The sequence below is a fragment of the Tiliqua scincoides genome, chromosome 10, assembly GCF_035046505.1.
Source record: "Tiliqua scincoides isolate rTilSci1 chromosome 10, rTilSci1.hap2, whole genome shotgun sequence".
In the NCBI taxonomy this organism is placed as follows: Eukaryota; Metazoa; Chordata; class Lepidosauria; order Squamata; family Scincidae; genus Tiliqua; species Tiliqua scincoides.
Genome location: NC_089830.1, coordinates 9,603,663 through 9,621,031, shown reverse-complemented (window position 1 = coordinate 9,621,031; position 17,369 = coordinate 9,603,663). Strand labels below are relative to the sequence as shown.

The 17,369-nt window shown below is 46.0% G+C and overlaps 1 protein-coding gene across 1 annotated transcript; it reads left to right on the top strand.

The window, feature by feature from the left end:
- Nucleotides 1–695: 695 nt before the first annotated feature.
- FCN3 (ficolin 3) lies at nucleotides 696–17,369 on the top strand. The gene is made up of 8 exons (XM_066638161.1): nucleotides 696–810; nucleotides 2,401–2,523; nucleotides 5,503–5,547; nucleotides 8,157–8,192; nucleotides 8,951–9,078; nucleotides 11,919–12,048; nucleotides 12,745–12,879; nucleotides 14,488–17,369. Exons 1-8 carry the CDS (start codon nucleotides 741–743, stop codon nucleotides 14,727–14,729), a joined length of 909 nt encoding a protein of 302 aa, XP_066494258.1. The 5' UTR covers nucleotides 696–740; the 3' UTR covers nucleotides 14,730–17,369.

Here is a 17,369-nt window from a genome sequence, read left to right as displayed (position 1 = left end):
AACCACTGTCTTAAAGTGCATCTTCTGGCCTGCTTGAAGAGAGATTTTTACCACATTGAACTGCGACAGAAGAAACTGTGCCTTCACTATTAATGCTAATGTCTCCCTTTTGCAAACTGGAAAGCTTCTGGAAAGCATCTCTTGTATGTACACAAAGAAGTGCATCTTCTGGCCTGCTTGAAGAGAGAGTGTTACCACATTGAACTGTGACAGAAGAAACTGTGCCTTCACTATTAATGCTAATGTCTCCCTTTTGCAAACTGGAAAGCTTCTGGAAAGCATCTCTTGTATGTACACAAAGAAGTCACTTCCCATCACTGACTTTGAATAAATTGTGCATTGCTACAGTGGGTGCTGTTCTGTGTGCAGAAACAAGCACATCCACTTACCTCACTAGGCAATGAGAAAGGTAGGTTCTCTATGTGCAAATAAGTTGCTCAGGGTCAATATGGTGTCTTCATTTCCCATAAGGACCTGAGATTGGCCTGGGCCATGTTGTGCTGTTTGGAAAAGACAAAGATTAAACCCCCCCCCCCCCCAACTATCAAGATGTTCTTGAGGAAACTGTACTATCCTTGGCGCTTATTGCTGTTTTTATTACTTGGAACAATGGTGGGAATCTTCCCATTAACTTCCCAAGATAAGCCTCTTAAACATGCCATTGTTCTCAGCAAATATAAAGAGCAAATGGGTCAGTTGCGAAAGCAAGAGAGAGGAGAGAAGAATCCTGAGGGTCTCAGATGGCTTTTGCAGCCTTGCTTTGGTTCTGCACTTGGATGGTGGCAACTGGTGACCCCAACACATGCCCAGGTAGGAGGCTCTGTATTTTCTGACAATGAGTTGCCTTAGCATGGCATGAAGCCCTGAAAGGGGAATTTTATTCCTGCTTTCTAACACCACAATACTAGGCATGTCTACTCAAAAATAAGCCCCATTTACGAGGAATTACTCCCAGTTAAGCTGCCACCTAAGATTCTTTTCTAGATAACCCTCAGAGGTGCATGTTATTCTAAGTTCTGGATACCTCCAGGGCCGTATTAACCATGGTCGGGCCCCTAGGCTTTAGGGCTCCTAGGGCCAGCCCAGATCCCTAGGCTGGTGCTGTGGTGAGCCCTGGTTGGCCAGGGAGGAAGGGGTATGCTAGCGGGCAGCTCATACCACGGGTTTGGCTGTGCTGCAGGAAGCGCTGGTCAACCAGGGAGGTTGCACCGCAGCCTCTGGAAGTTGGGCTGGCAGGTAGCCGAGTGTGCAGGCGCCACTGGATCCCAGCGCCTGAACGCAGTCAGCCTTGTGACGTCCGCTCTGCCCGCCCCGGGAAGCAGGGCTTGCCAACTGCTTGCCCCCCGCTTGGCTCCCTGCAGCTGAGGAGGACTGCTCACAGCCGTCTCCTGCAAGTCACTGGACTTGGCTCAGGCCCGTGGCATTTAAAGCAATGCGATAGTCCAAAAAGTTGGGGAGACATGATGATGTCATTACATCACCCCTGAACATTCAGGTTGCTGAACTGCAGAAGATAAGCCATGCACTGGATGGCACTCTGTGAGTGTGAAGAGAGCCAGGAGTGGAGAACCAATAACTGAAATGATAAAACATGTTATGGTTCTCTAAATGGATGGGCAGGAGAAAAGGGACTTGTGGAACTAATTAGTGAGGCCACAGATATTATCCAATAGGTGCTGGAGACCACCCAATCATAATCCCATGCAACACATTACTGAAAAATTGTGGCTGCACAGATGGGAGAGAGGGAGAACTGCATTTTCTAATAGCATTAGTGATTTGAGAACTGGGAAAACCCAGTTTATCAGGCTTAGATGGGCTGCTGTGATGATGTTTTCTAGAGCACATCCAGCACATTTTGCATGCCCCCTCCCCCCACATAACCTGGAAAAGTCTTATCATTTCAAGGAATTGATTATTCAGGGGCATCTTGGATGTCTGGTTTGAAGACATATGCATGAAAGCTGAGCATGAAGGCATTCTAGTCCACCTCTCTCCTCTCCTCTCCTTCGCACTTCCTCTTCTGCTCTGTATCCCTCTTTTCAAATCTAGGGATTGGGTGGAGGAGGAGGAGCATTGGCAGCAGGTGTACTGCTGGATAAGGAGTGGAGCATTGCACACACTACCCCTGAACTGGATGGCTTTGGGTCCAGCCCTGGTCATTTGGCCACTCTTGGTGGGATTTTACTGGCCTCTGAAGATGCAAAATGCTGGCACTGCAATCCCATGCAGGCTTCCTAGGCAATAACTAACTTGCATTGGCTTGCAGAGTAAGCCTGCTTAGGGGCAGTGGGTGGTTGTCAGACAGAGTTTTGCTTAGCCATGGACATCTGGCAAGACTCTCTCTTAGAGCAAAGGGTGAAATACCCCCTTTCTTATTGTCACTTTCTGTCTCTGCAGAGGTAAAGGTGATGGATCTTTCCGGTGTTGAAAGGCTTGCCCTCTTGTCAGGCTGTCCTGGAATTCCAGGGGCAGCAGGAACACCTGGAGAAAAGGGGGCACCTGGGATGAAAGGCCTAAAAGGTATGCAACATTCAAGATGATGTCACACCAAGAGTTGTTGTTATATTATGTTTCATCACAGCCTGATCGGAGTAAAGACACTGAGGGAAGGAGAAGTTCTCACATATTTTTTTGTCCTGAAAATCCCTTTCACCAGAGGAAATAATACAGAAACTATACAAATACCTGCAATTCCCCCCAGTAGATGATGATGATGATTTCTAGAATATTTACACACTGCTTTTTGACAAAAACAAAAAAGTAGATTGCACAGCAAAATAATTTTTAGCAGAGTGGATTGCACAGCAAAAGAAACAAGAAGATGGTTTCTTGTCCCCAGGGGACTCAGAATCAGACAAAATTCGCAAGGGACTTGCCAGCAACAACAGCTGGAAAAGATGCTAGCTAGACAGTTGCCCTCCTCCTGCTGAATGCAAGCAAACTGCTGCTTTAAAGGATTACCCTTTGCCCTGTTAGCAGGGGTTTCATTAGATGGGAGAAAATGGCACAGGAGGAGAAGGGGAAAAAAATGCTCCCCCAGCATGTTGCTCTTCACAGATAATAGCAGCGGGGGTGGGGGAGCAGGGGTGGGGGGAGGAATTGGTGGGGGGATTATAAACCTTCACCTGTACATTGGCATTGAAAGGTAGAAGAGGCCATACGTCAGCAGTAGAGTGATTGCTTTGCATTCAGAAAGTCACAGGTTCAATCCCTAGGCAAAAACCCAGCTTCGACCTGGAAAGCTGCTGCAAGTCAGTGTGGATTCCACTGAGCAGGGCTTGGCACAGCCATGAAGCTAAGAAACATAGAAGCCCATATCAGGGACAGAAAGCAGAGGGAGTGGTAGATTTTGTTTGCCCATCACCTTACATCTTCTGGAAAAGGACTCCAAAGCAGAAGTTCATCAGATGTAGGGAGTGCCAACTGTAATGCATACTCAAGAGCTTGTGAAGAGAGGGCATTTATCTCCTCTCCTCTGATTTCATATAAACTAGGTGTGCACACGGCAGGGCCTTGCCTTTTTTATTTTTTTGTATTTTAAATGCCACTTTTTCTGCAAAAAAAAAATAAGGCCTCAAAGTAGCTCACAATAGATTTTTATTTATATATTTATTGGAAATATTTTATATTGTGCCTACTAATTGAGGTTCTCAAGGTGACTTGCAATATATTTGAAATCTATTCAAGCACCCTAGATCAGAGGTGTCAAACCCGTTTCATAAGCTGGGCTGAATAGCATTCACGTTGCCTGCTGAGGGCCAAAAGTGATGTCATAAAGCAGGAAGTGATGTCATTAAGCTGGTCATGACCAGAAATAAGCACTTTTAAAACTTAGGAACTCATTACTGCAGATGACAGAACAGAAAATATACAAATCTTGATCATATTTTCAAGATATGGGAGAGCCTAATTATCATGCAGAATGCCCTTTCAGCAGAGGCACCTCAGCATAGCTCAGCAGCTGAGAGAAGCTGATGGTGGTACTGGGAGAGGCTAAGGGCCAAATAAAGGGCTTCTGGGGGGGCTGCATCCTGCCCCCAGGTCTTATATTTGACACCCCTAGTCTAGATCAGTGGTCTTCAACCTTTTTCATGCCATGACCCAAATGAATGAATGAAGTACTGAGGACCCATTGCTGAAACTGCCCCCTTCCCAGGACTCAATCCACCTGCCCTTGTCACCTATCACTTTCCCTCTACCTCCTGTATCTTCACAATAACCTTGTTAGGTAGCAGCCCAAGCAAGCAGCCTTAGGAGCAGTGGGGCAAGAAAACAAAAAGAGGCTGCAGGATTATATCAAGAATTCCGTTTTAAGAAGGTAGTACCGTTACTGGTTTGGATGCAAGCCCTCTCTTGCAGAAGCTTTGACAGGTTGCCACAACCCCCCAAATGAGACTTTGTGGCCCCATTAAGCCTAGGTTGAGTCTACCACTGGTTTAGATCTTAGAACCTGTCACTGGACTGGGCTTCTTTTTCCATGATGTCTGTCAATGACATCTTCTGAGAAAATTCCTGCATATGACCCTTTGCAGAAAATGGAAGCTTCTCCTGGTTTTCAGGGCAGAAGAGGCTCTGGCTGCCATCTGTTTAAATGGAAAATTTGCCTTAACTTTTATGCCAATTTTTTTAAAAAATAGGAGAAACAAAACCTAATCTCCCCTCCTTACCTCCACCACATCACTGACAGAGGGCAATTTGCTACAACTAGGGCAGAATTTCCACCGTGTGCAAGTTTTAATTCATTCATGCTGTTCTAATTCATGCAGTTCCTGGTATGTATTTGAATTAACTTCCTGATTTCTGTGCACCTGATATTCTCTTCTGTCTCAGCCCCTGTCACTCTTGGTTCCTGGCCACAGCTGCTAGAAGGAGGGGAAGGCTGAAGACACAGTGTTGCTTTAGGGTCTGTCTCCTGTTGGTTACTGCTGCCAGCTCACCAGCTGCAGCCTCCTCCTCACCCAAATTGATGCTGATGCTCCTGCTGGGAAGGGAGAAATGATTACAAACCTCTCCCCAGTTCTCAGCTGCTGTTAGTGTTCCTTTTTTTGACGAGGGTCAATTGCATCCCACAACCTGAGATTTTGGGGGCAGGATCTAGTGATGTCACAAGGCAGGGTCCGGCAATGTCACAACATTGCCAAGCCTTGTAAAACTGGAAAAAAAATAAAATCTGGTGCTAGGATAGAGTCCAGCAACATCCCCCAAATGACCTGAAATTAACTGTTTGTTGCCCACTTGTCTGCAAAAATGTACAAAAGGCAAAACAAACAAAAATGGAAGAAACTGAGTCATTATGGACAAACTGGCTACCCTGTTATTAATATTAAAAACAAAAAGTTCAGTATATGCAGTGCAACATAATCTTCAGCCAGGAAACCACCCTCAGGCCTTTTTGGGATGTTTCTCCTAAGAGCATCCATGTGTGTTTCTGAGTTCTGTTCTCTGCCTCTGACCTTTAATGCCTGCAGTGCCTTTATTGTGTGTCCCCTTTCTTTTTAGGAGATATGGGGCCACCTGGGAAACAAGGACCAAAAGGGGAACAAGGTAACCCTGCAGACATTTTCCTCTGGGACTGAATTCCAGAGGCGTTGCTGTAGCGCAAAAGCAATGAGCAGCAGGTGGCCCTTGAAGCCAGGATCCAAAGGACTGCTCATCAAATTGTGCACACCACCCATGGGGAACTTGTAACAGCTGACTCTCAAACAGCAGCTTCCCTGCTCCCCAACTATCCACTTAGCAACTCACTTTTTTTACTTTCAGAATCCATTTGATGCTCTGTCAGACTGTTGTTTCAAGGTGTGTTGTGGGGATGGGGAGATTTCCCCCCCCCCAGGCCTGGCCAAGCTCTTTGGTATTCCCGAAGCAGCTCTTTGGAACTTGGCCCAAGGAATCTCATTGTGCTACATGACAGAGTCCACTTGCCTGAGGCAGCAGCAACCCTTATCTGCAAAGGAGTGAAGTAGGGTGCAAAGGAAAAACAATTATGTGAAGGGGTCATAAAACCTACAGTATGTTGATCTCAGCAGCGTCACCAGGGTTTGTGGCACCCAGTGTGGGAGGCCAGCGTGCCACCTCCGTGATGGGTCTCCTCCTACGCAGCAGGCAGAGCAATGCTCCCGGTGATGGGATTCAGTATTCAATAAATACTGTATATTATTATTATTATTATTCTTTGCTGTTTTGGAGGGCTATAACCTTTGATAGAATATATTTCAGTGCTGTTTGTTTAATTGCATTCCGCATGAAATCACACATCAGTTGATATATAACATGACAGTATTATTGGAAAACAACCAGATTTTAAAAATTTTGGCCAGTAGTGGTGTCAGCCCCCGCCCCATACCCATCACCCAGTGTGTCCCGCAGCATCCTAGCAACACCACTGTTTTGTGGCATGTCTATGAACAGCCCAAATGTATGCAACGCAAGGGCAGGAGGTCTGGTCTAGAGGGTAGAGCCTCCATTTGCCTGAAGGTACCATCCACAAGGTCGCCAGTTCGAGGCCACCGGCACCGTGCGACCTTGAAGCAGCTGACAAGCTGAAGCCGAGCTATTCCATCTGCTCTGAGTGTGGGAGGATGGAGGCCAGGATGGAGGCCAGATCGGAACGAAACATCTGAATTACTGTGGCTCTTGAAAGATAGAGCCTTCTTTCAATTGTAAAAATCCCTACGGGGATTTAAATAAGCCTGCCTATGTAATCCGCCTTGAATAAAGACCAAGAAAGGCGGTATATAAATACCTGTTAAAAAAAAAAAAAAGTGACTGACAGTACAAGCCTATGCATGTTTAATCAGAAATAAGTCCCATTGTATTCAGTGGGTCTTGCTCTCAAGAAGGTTTGCAGCCTTACAGGGCAATCCTAGGCATGTCTATTCCAAAGTACGTTCCGTTGTGTTCAGTGGAGTGTATTTCCAGGAATGTGTGCAGACTTAGGTTAAAAGTTTTAGTGTCCTTGTTTTGCATTCAGTAAATCACAGCCAAATAGTTTCTCCCCTTCCCCCCCCCCCCATGACTGGGATTTGCCCTGGAGAAAAAGCTCAGCTCCCAGCTTGTTTATTTAGCAGCAGCCACTAGTGTGGCCATGTGGTTAGTGTTCTCTCAGAGGAGTGATCGTGGCAGGTGTAGCCACTGCCATAGCATCCATCCCCTCTTCCTCCAATAAAGAGAGAAGTTCCTCCTCACCAGATAATGAGCTTAGTATTTTCTTATCCCTATAGATTTGGGTGGAGAAATAATCTAGCATATGACTATTCCTAATTATTTCAAAAGTTCCTTAAGGTCATTTTTCTTATACAACTGATAATGACTACTAATATTTTTTCCAAAATGTTATTGATAAAATAAATAAAAGATAGAAATACAGTCATAGTACAGGAGATCAATTCTGGAAGTGGGTTGCAATCAATTTTTATGGTTTACAAGCTGTGGGGAGCCCTATAGAGCAGTGTTTCTCAAACTGTGGGTCGGGACCCACTAGGTGGATCGCGAGCCCATTTCAGGTGGGTCCCCATTCATTTCAATATTTTATTTTTAATATATTAGACTTGATGCTACCATGGTATGTGACTGCATCTGGGGACCTTTTAACAAGTTTTTAACAAGCTACTATGTATATTCTTTAAACAATGATTGTAAATGGGACTTACTTGTAAGTGTGGGTAGGATTGTTAAAAAATGTCCTGCTTGATGATGTCACTTCCGATCATGACATCACTTTCGTTGGGTCATGACAGATTCTCATTCTAAAAAGTGGGTCCCGGTGCTAAATGTGTGAGTACCACTGCTGTAGAGGGCCCTGTGTGGCTCCTTACACCCCAGGAAGGCTGACAGGGATACTGATAAGGTTAAAAAAAGCCCCTGTGTCCCCAGTGGCACATTACTGGGAATGGCATTGCTGCCCTTTCCCGTCCCAGCAAACACTTAGAACGGTTCTCAAACTCCAGGAGAGTTAGGTATAGACTGGTACAGACACGTGTGTTTGTGGGATGGTCTTTCTACTTTCTGATGCAACCCTCAAATATTCCTTCTCCACAAGGAATTCTGGGAACAGAAGTTCTGGGGTGGAGTGGGCGACCTTGAACAGAGTCAAGATTGGAAAGATGAATGTCCACTTATGATTTGCTTGCTAATGTGTTTTTGATTTCTTCCAGGAGACCCCGCAGATCTTGCTGCTCTCTGCCAAAATGGTGAGCTTTTTCATTGTTTCCTCCAGGCACTTATGCATACATACAACCATGCTTGCAACCTACTCTAATTGCTTACATGTGACAGCAGCACCTCAGGACTGCAGCACTCAGGAAAATCGGTAGAAATGAGTTTTGGAAAGCCTGAAACCATCATCCTTCCTTGAAGGAGACATGGCCTTTCTCAAGACATTTGTCTTTCTCAATGCTAGTTGGGTTGCTCTGCTGCCTGAGATCCAGACCCTGACATTGTGAGGAAGGTGCTTGGAAGCTCAGGAGTGGTGCATGACAGATCAAAGTGTGGAGCCCGAGGGGCTAAGGGCAGAGCCCACTGGGCAGACAGTGGCTGAACAGGCCAAGGGAAGAGCAGAGCCGTGCCTGAAACCCCCACATTGGAGTCTGAACCTCTGCGCACGTGTGCCTGCATGAGGAGTGAAAAGCTGGTGCAAAATGAATTGGAACCAGTGCAGCTGTTCTAGCACTTGCATAATGTACTCCTGAGGCCAACTCTCTTAATTAAATGGATGTGTGCTTCAGGTAACACCTGTCTACACTTAGCATATGCGTCTGCTGTGGAAAATGTGGAGCTACCCTAAAAGGCCCTTGAATTAAACCATTGTGTGAAGTTCAGCATTGAGCCCAGACTCTTTTAGAATACAAACATTCTGCTCCCACTTAACAGGTCGTTTCTCTACTCCCTTTATGTTCAGTCTTATCTTGTGTTCTCTTCCCCCAGGGACTAATTTCTTCATTGTTTACAGGGCCAAGGAACTGCAAGGATCTCTTGAGCAAAGGGGAGTTCTTGAGCGGCTGGTACACCATCTATCTGCCCGAATGCCAACCTTTACGGGTCTTCTGTGACATGGATACCGATGGAGGGGGCTGGCTGGTGAGTGCCATGGTCCCGGGTGGCTGCATCAAGGTGAAGGCAGCAGTGCAATCTGCTCATGATTACACCATATTCTCAAGGGACCACAAATTAGCCAAGCACATTAGCCAAGCATCAACCGGTTCTCCAACACCACCACTGGTCTTGACACACATTCCAGACTGACATGGATGGATGCACCAAACACTTCTAAAATATACTCCCAACATTACCCTCCCAGCATCTCGTAATGTGCGAGCCATGATTCAGTCTAGCAGGAATATTCTAAAAGTTCCTCTGAGCATATGAAGAGTACCATTCTCTTTTCCACTGAGCATGTGCAGCCTGTTTCTCCTAATACCAGTTAGGGGAACTTAACAATGGCCAAGCACCACCACAAACCTGAATCCCTGAACAATAACATTATCCTGATTTCCCCCAAACAACTCTCATTCAGCAGCTCTTCCCTGCTTTCCCCCTCTTTGATTCTCTTGTGATAAGTAGGATTTTCATATTTTTTTTGCACCCACCTGGATAGATGACATGGTCCAACAAGGATCTGTTTCTCATTACCAGGGCTAAAAAAGTCAATTAGCAGAGTCTATCCGCTACAAAAGAAACCCATCCAGGTTTTTGTGCTAGCCTAACCCCTCAAAGCTGCTCAGTTCCTTGGAGATGTCTCTCTTTAATCAACCTTCAGAAAGCAGCACACAAAGGGAGCTGGTGCAAAATCTGGGATCTCCGCCTACCCTTCCTAGGTTGGAAAACTTTCACGCACAGAGCTCAGCTCTCATGCAGCATTTTCCCTAAAGAAATTTCACCTGCTCCCCTTGCCTTTGTGATTTTTTCCCCCCTTTGCTCTATATATGTGGAAACGAAGTGGGGATGGGGAAATTAGGATTGCCTGGCAACATCAGGATGAAAAGGGAATGAGAAACACAAAGCATTAAATCCTGGAAGCAGCTCTCCGGTTTGTCTAGTGTCCCTGGGCTGACTGATGCAGTGCAAGCAGGAGAGAGAGAAGTGTTGGCACGTTTGGGACAGTCGAGGAGGTCAACTCACCAGGTGCTTGGAGTGAACACACACTCTAGTCAGGGCCAGCCTTTGAGCAATTTGGCCAGTTCAGCCAAATTGGGCCCTATTCTTCACAGGGGCTTCTTCTGCCCCTACCACCACCCTGGCATGGAATTATCCAAGCCAAGGTGGGGCAAGCAGAGCACTGTGCATGGCCCTCCTTGCCCACCCTTGCTTCCATACGGCCTGAAATGGATCTCCTGGAAGCAGTTGGTGGTGACATCTCCACGTAACCGCCAACTATTTCTGAGTGTCACACTTCTCATGCAGTACCATCAGCATTGGGAGTGCAACACTGTTGCCACTGTGGCTGCTTGTTGAGTCAGGGGGCTGTGGGGGGGGGCTGTGGGGGTGGACCCCCCCCCAGAAATGCACTGCATTGGGCTCTGCAGCTTCTGGAGCTAGCCCTGATTCCAGTACAGCAAACACACTCAGTCCTGAGGAGGGAGTCTCCTTTCCCAGTCTCCTTTCTCTCCCCAAGCTGCCTGTGGAGAAAAGGAGAGGCAGTTTCTGCCTCATGCTTTTGCATGAGAACACAGACTCTTTCCTTTCCCCCCAAAATCTAGTCCTGGTTTCTGAAAATTCAGCAGCAGCAAGAGGAATTTTTTAGTTGCCAGAGTTCCTTCCCTTGACTACAAGTGAGGAGGCTGTGGAGTCTATCATAGGGAGTTTTGCTCCAACCATTTTGTGTGTTGTACCCATTCAGTACACTTCTGTGCTGCAGCGAGTCATGGACTCTTTGCACACAACAGGAGAAGAAGCTGAATGCTTTCCACATGCGCTGCCTCCGATGCATCCTCGGTATCACCTGGCAGGACAAAGTTCCAAACAACACAGTCCTGGAACGAGCTGGAATCCCCAGCGTGTATACACTGCTGAAACAGAGATGCCTGTGTTGGCTTGGTCATGTCATGAGAATGGGTGATGGTCGGATCCCAAAGGATCTCCTCTATGGAGAACTTGTGCAGGGAAAGCGCCCTATGGGTAGACCACAGCTGCGCTACAAGGATATCTGCAAGAGGGATCTGAAAGCCTTAGGAATGAACCTCAACAGATGGGAAACCTTGGCCTCTGAGCGTTCTGCTTGGAGGCAGGCTGTGCAGCATGGCCTCTCCCAGTTTGAAGAGACACTTTGCCAACAGACTGAGGCAAAGAGGCAAAGAAGGAAGTCCCATAGCCAAGGAGACAGATCCGGGACACACCACACTTGCTCCCAGTGTGGAAGGGATTGTCACTCCCGAATCGGCCTTTTCAGCCACACTAGACGCTGTGCCAGAACCACCATTCAGAGCGCAATACCATAGTCTTTCAAGACTGAAGGTTGCCAACAACAACTCATTCAGTTGTGTCTGATTCTTGGTAACTTTATTGGTGAGTGCTGTCCATGTCAAGCATGGCTTCTTTCGTTCATCTTTGTATCTGTTTTGATGGTATCAAACCAGCATGATCTTTGCCTGCCCCTCTTTCTTGTTCCACTACCATCATTGACTTCTTTAGTGAATTTGCACGCATGACATGGCCAAAGTAAATCAGGCAAATCTTGCAATTTTGGCTTCTAATGGTGTATCTAGTTTTATATCATCCAGCACTTCTCTGCTGGTTACTCTAACTATCCATTGTATACATAATAACTTTATCCAACACCACAATTAAAAAACATCAGTTCTTCTTTGGTCCATTCATTTTACTTCTACCTTATTACCATAACACAGTTCCAGGTTACCTTCTGGGACCAATGATCCTTACCACTCAATATACTGGTACTACATCTTTCTCATTTCTTTCAGGTGTTTCAGAGAAGGATGGATGGGTCTGTTGACTTCTACCGCCCTTGGAGTGATTACCAGAAGGGATTTGGGAATCAGCTGTCAGACTTCTGGTTGGGCAATGAGAACATTCATCTTCTTACACGGGCGGGTAAGAGTGCCTGCCAATCTGTTGATTTGTGGAAGCGTTGCCTGTAACAGGGAGCTGCCATGCTGCCAAGAGCCTCTGGGTGGCGAAAGAGAGCTGCAGTCCTTTTTTCTTCATTGAGAAGGCAGATGCTTGAGTTTTGCTTGAGTTTACCTGTAGCATTTCAGTGTATGTAGAAGCAAATATAATGTCTCCATTACTGCACCACACTCCCAATTTGGGAATTCCCATGATCCCAGTGCCCAATTCAGAAGCCGCAGGTCTTTTTGTTTAACCACCATCAAAAAGGAAGAAAATGATATTTTTAGAATGTGAATCCTTTTGGGACAGGGATGCATTCATGGACAGCCCAATCCTATTCCGTGCTGGAACAGGGTGGCTGGCTGGCTTGCCCAGGATGGGATTGGGGCTGGTTGCAGCTCAGTCAGGGGCAAGGGAAATGCACTGAAGTGGTGGCCCACATCTGAGCAGCCCAGAGTTGCTCTGGACCACCCAGACTGAGGTTAGGATCTGGCACAAGTGCCAGATCCTGGCCCCCACATCCCCTGCTCAACCCCTGCCTGCCCACAGTTCTCAAATTCCCCTGTTGTCCTCATGACTCACCTCTTCTGTTTTTCCTTTTTGCATGAAGACACTCTTGGAGTATTTCTGAGTAACCCAAAGTTCAGCTCCTGTGTTCTGTTCTCCTCTGGTCTTTAGGAGAGCACCAGCTCCGGGTGGATTTGGTGGACTTTGATGACCATAAGGCCTTTGCTCATTATCAGTCTTTCCAGCTCAGGGGAGAAGAACAGAAGTACCAGCTTGTTCTGGGGCCTTTCCTGGCTGGCTCAGCAGGTAAGGGACTTAAAAGCTGCTTTCATGCTAGATATGCTCGTTCCATTTCTTTTTAGAGAAATCATTGGATAATGGCACAGTTACCACTCTGTTCTTTTTTTTCTTTAACCAACTACCCTTAATTATTCTTTTTACAAGACCCAACAACCCTAAAAAGACACATGAAACAAGGCCTTGAGGTATATGTTGTTTCCTGAAATGAGTCTGTGGAATTCAGACCCTGCAATTGCTGTTGGTAAACAGCACCATTCATTCATTCATTCATTCATTCATTCATTCAAAGTCATATTTGTTTCTTTATTTAACATATTTGTATATTACCTTTCCCTTCCTGCAAGGGAGGATGTTCAAGGTGGCTCAAAACATACTTATTTAGCGAACACCCAGAAAACCCAGTCCAAACATCTGGTGGACTGTGACACACTGATGATGATGACGATGGTTTGAGAGAATAAAAAACATATTAATTTAAAATGACATTGTATACCTAAGAAAAAAGAAAAAAGAACTCAAACCTAAGCACAGTGGTGATATTGTCTTAAGACAAAATTGTGTAAGGCAGTGTTTCTCAAATTGTGGGTCAGGACCCACTAGGTGGGTTGTTAGCCAATTTTAGTTGGGTCCCCATTCATTTCAATATTTTATTTTTAATATATTAGACTTGATGCTACCAGGGTATGCGACTGCATTTGGGGAAATATTATATATCTGTATTTTTAACAGGCTACTCGTATATGCTTTTAACAATGATAGTCAATGGGACTTACTCCTGGGTAAAAGTGGGTAGGATTGCAGTATAGGATTGTTAATTTTCCTGCTTGATGATGTCACTTCTGGTCATGACATCACTTCTGATGGGTCCTGACAGATTCTTATTCTAAAAAGTGGGTCCCGGTGCTCAAAGTTTTAGAACCACTGTAGGGAATAATTATTCTATCATCTAGAGGAGAACTCTGCAACTGACCCTTCTAGAATGTAGCAGTTGCCATTTTGGTCATCAATCACCTCTGTTGTACTCTGGCACCTTGCACAGTTTCCTTAAGCACAACCCTGCAGATTTCTCCCCGTCTTCAATCCCTTTGGACCTGGGGAAGTCCTATTGCAGCTTGTGATCCCCATTGGCTGCCTAGAGTTGAGCCACAGCTATAAAGCGGAGGAAGTGGCAGTCAAAAAAAGGACTCATATCCAGGTTTGGGAACTCAAGTCAGTGGCTTGGACTTGGGTCGCAAAACTGCGTGAATTTGGGTGACTCTAGACTCAACTCAAATCAAGCTGCACTGAACTTTCCCATCCCTGCTCATATCCTGGTCAGTCCTTGATCACTTCATTTGCTATTAGTGTGCCACTCAAGATAAGGAGGGAGGGGTGTCATTTTGCCCTTGTTTGTTTATTACAATTCTAGCCTTCCTTTATTTTCTTGGGACACATACTATTCTGCATGGAATTTCCACACATACACAGGTCTCTCACCCAGTCATTGACCAGACCCAGCCCAGACCCAGCCAGGCTTTGTTTCAGAAGAATTACTGAATGCCTTCAGACCATCCTATGGTACAGCTACTCACTGCTGAAAGACAGTCTCCTATACTACATCTGTGTGTTTTGCAGGTGACTCCTTGACTTTTCACAACAACCAGTCCTTTTCCACCCATGACAGCGACAACGATAGCGGGACACAGAACTGTGCCGAGGTGGTGCACGGAGCCTGGTGGTATAAAAACTGCTATTATTCCAACCTGAATGGGGGCTATCCCATTGGAAACCGAAAGGCACAGCGTTATGGTATAGACTGGAAAACTGGCAAGGGAGTTGGACACTCCTACAAGCGCACGGAGATGAAGGTGCGCTAAAAACAGAGTCCATGGGGAGAGTACAGAAAGAGTAGGGCAACAATCACAAAGTTAGCACAGTCAAACAGGTTTGTAATTGGATCCCTTCCTTTTACCAAACATCTTCTGCTAACATCAAGACCCAGTTTGACAACTATTATTATTATTATTAGTTATTATTATTGTTATTAACAGTATTTATATACCGCTTTTCAACTAAAAGTTCACAAAGTGGTTTACAGAGAAAAATCAAATAACTAAATGGCTCCCTGTCCCAGAAGGGCTCACAATCTAAAAAGATGCAAAAGAATACCAGCAGACAGCCACTTGAGACATACAAAATTATGCAGGGGATGGACAGAGTGGATAGGGAGATGCTCTTTACACTCTCACATAATACCAGAACCAGGGGACATCCACTAAAATTGAGTGTTGGGCAGGTTAGAAAAATATTTCTTTATTCAGCGTGTGGTCAGTCTGTGGAACTCCTTGCCACAGGATGTGGTGCTGGCGTCTAGCCTAGACGCCTTTAAAAGGGGATTGGACAAGTTTCTGGAGGAAAAATCCATTATGGGGTACAAGCCATGATGTGTATGCGCAACCTCCTGATTGTAGAAATGGGTTATGTCAGAATGCCAGATGCAAGGGAGGGCACCAGGATGAGGTCTCTTGTTATCTGGTGTGCTCCCTGAGGCATTTGGTGGTCCGCTGTGAGATACAGGAAGCTGGACTAGATGGGCCTATAGCCTGATCCAGTGGGGCTGTTCTTATGTTCTTACAGTGCTGGGGTGAGGTGGGCCAGTTACTCTCCCCCTGCTAAAAAAGGAGCACCCACTTGAAAAAGTGCCTTTTACCCAATTAGCAGGGGTTAGAAACTCCAAGTTCCTTACAGTTACAGTGGACTCGCAGTTATCTGTGGGTCTGGCATCTGTGGATTTGACTCACCACAGATGCCAGTAGATATCAGGGTCCACATTTAAAGGGCTTTAGAAACATTCTATTTTTAATGTTTAAAAGCACTCACAATGCATTCTGGGGCTAGGCCAGGAGGAGCAGGGAATCTCCATGTGACCTGGAAGTGAATCTTTACGTCCTAAAACTAGCCATACAGGCTAGGAAATGGTGCGATTTGGCAACACAAAGGCAGGAAGCAAGATTTTGGTAAGTTTTTTTTATAGCCCTTCAAATGTGGACTCCATGAATTTTGGTATCTGCTGAGAGTTCCAGAATAGAACCACCATGGATACTGAGGTCCTAGCTATATTTAAAAGCGTCAGAAAGAAGACACAACTGGGTGCCTCTATTTACTCTGTCCAGTGAAGATGGACAGGAAAGTATCCATTTAAACCATGTCTGGTTTCAAGTCACCCTCCGCAACCTGCTTTTCATGGGCTTCCACCTACCTGGGTGATACTGAGAGAGTTGCTTTTCCTCTGCCAGCCCACAAAAGCTATGGCCACTGAGGAGGTCTCAGGGATCAGCAAGGGGCCTTGGGAGAGCCCTGAGGCCTTGGCAGAAGCTCAACAATCCTGGCAAACGATGCTGACCTTGCAGCCCACACAGTGGAGAAAATCCCTAACAGTCAGCCCATATCATAAGGTTAATAACTTGTGGCTTTCAACATATGCAGTCAGGTGAGGAGCATAGCAGATCAAACTGTGGAGTTGAGGTCAATTTTCTTTTAAATTTCCTCTGCTCAAAATACCTCCCCTATTTGGCAAGATACCTGTAGCAGCTTCCCTGCCTTGGGAATCCATGGTAAAACCGGACGCAGGATCCCATGCCCAGACAGGAGCAACAGGAGGGGAGATATCTCCTTGACTCCCACAAGGTCCACAATCAGCAGGCAGCAAGTGCAGTGCTTGGGTTTCCACAGACCAGGACCCCTCCACATCCTGCTGTGGAAACAGCACACAGGACTGTGAAAAGCAAAACCTTACACTGAGAAGTATTGAGCATGCAAGTCTCATGGGATCCTAGGCCCATCTACACCATATTGCCAAATGGTTAAGTCACCTCTTTTCTTCTTCTACCTTTTGTTGACATCTCCTTTCAAGTTAAGCCAGCAATTCCCAAAGTGTTGGGACCCGCAATGCCCCCAATACTGAATTTGCAGTGTGCAGCTCCCGGAAGTGACTGACTATGACATCATCGCAAATCACTTCCAAATTCGGTGACATTGTGCGCCGCTCCAAACAGTGGTAAGGAGGTCAGGGTGGGCAGGAGGGCTTTTCCCAGCACATGGTTTTCGTGAACTGGAGCTCTTCCCACCATGCCAAGCTTCCAACTGCTGTTTGGAGTGGCAAGGGCAGCCTGCCGCGCCCTGATAGATGGCTCACAATGCCCCAGGGCATTGCAACACACAGTTTGGGAACCACTGGGCTAGGCCCTGTCTACTCTACAAACTTATATCCGTTTATTTTATATGAGTTGGCTGTCACACCTTACTCCAGATCATCCTAGGAACTGCAGTTTGTTCGGGGTGTTAGGAATCCCTTGAAACCACTTCCCCGAAGAATGACACTTTGTCTGGGTGTTTGTCATTATAAAATGTGTTCTGGAGTCCTGTAAACACTGTCAACCTGCTGAAGCTCTGTATTCTCTCACTTGAAAATTTTGCATGTAATAAAGATACATTAAAAATTGTTAGCCATTTATAAA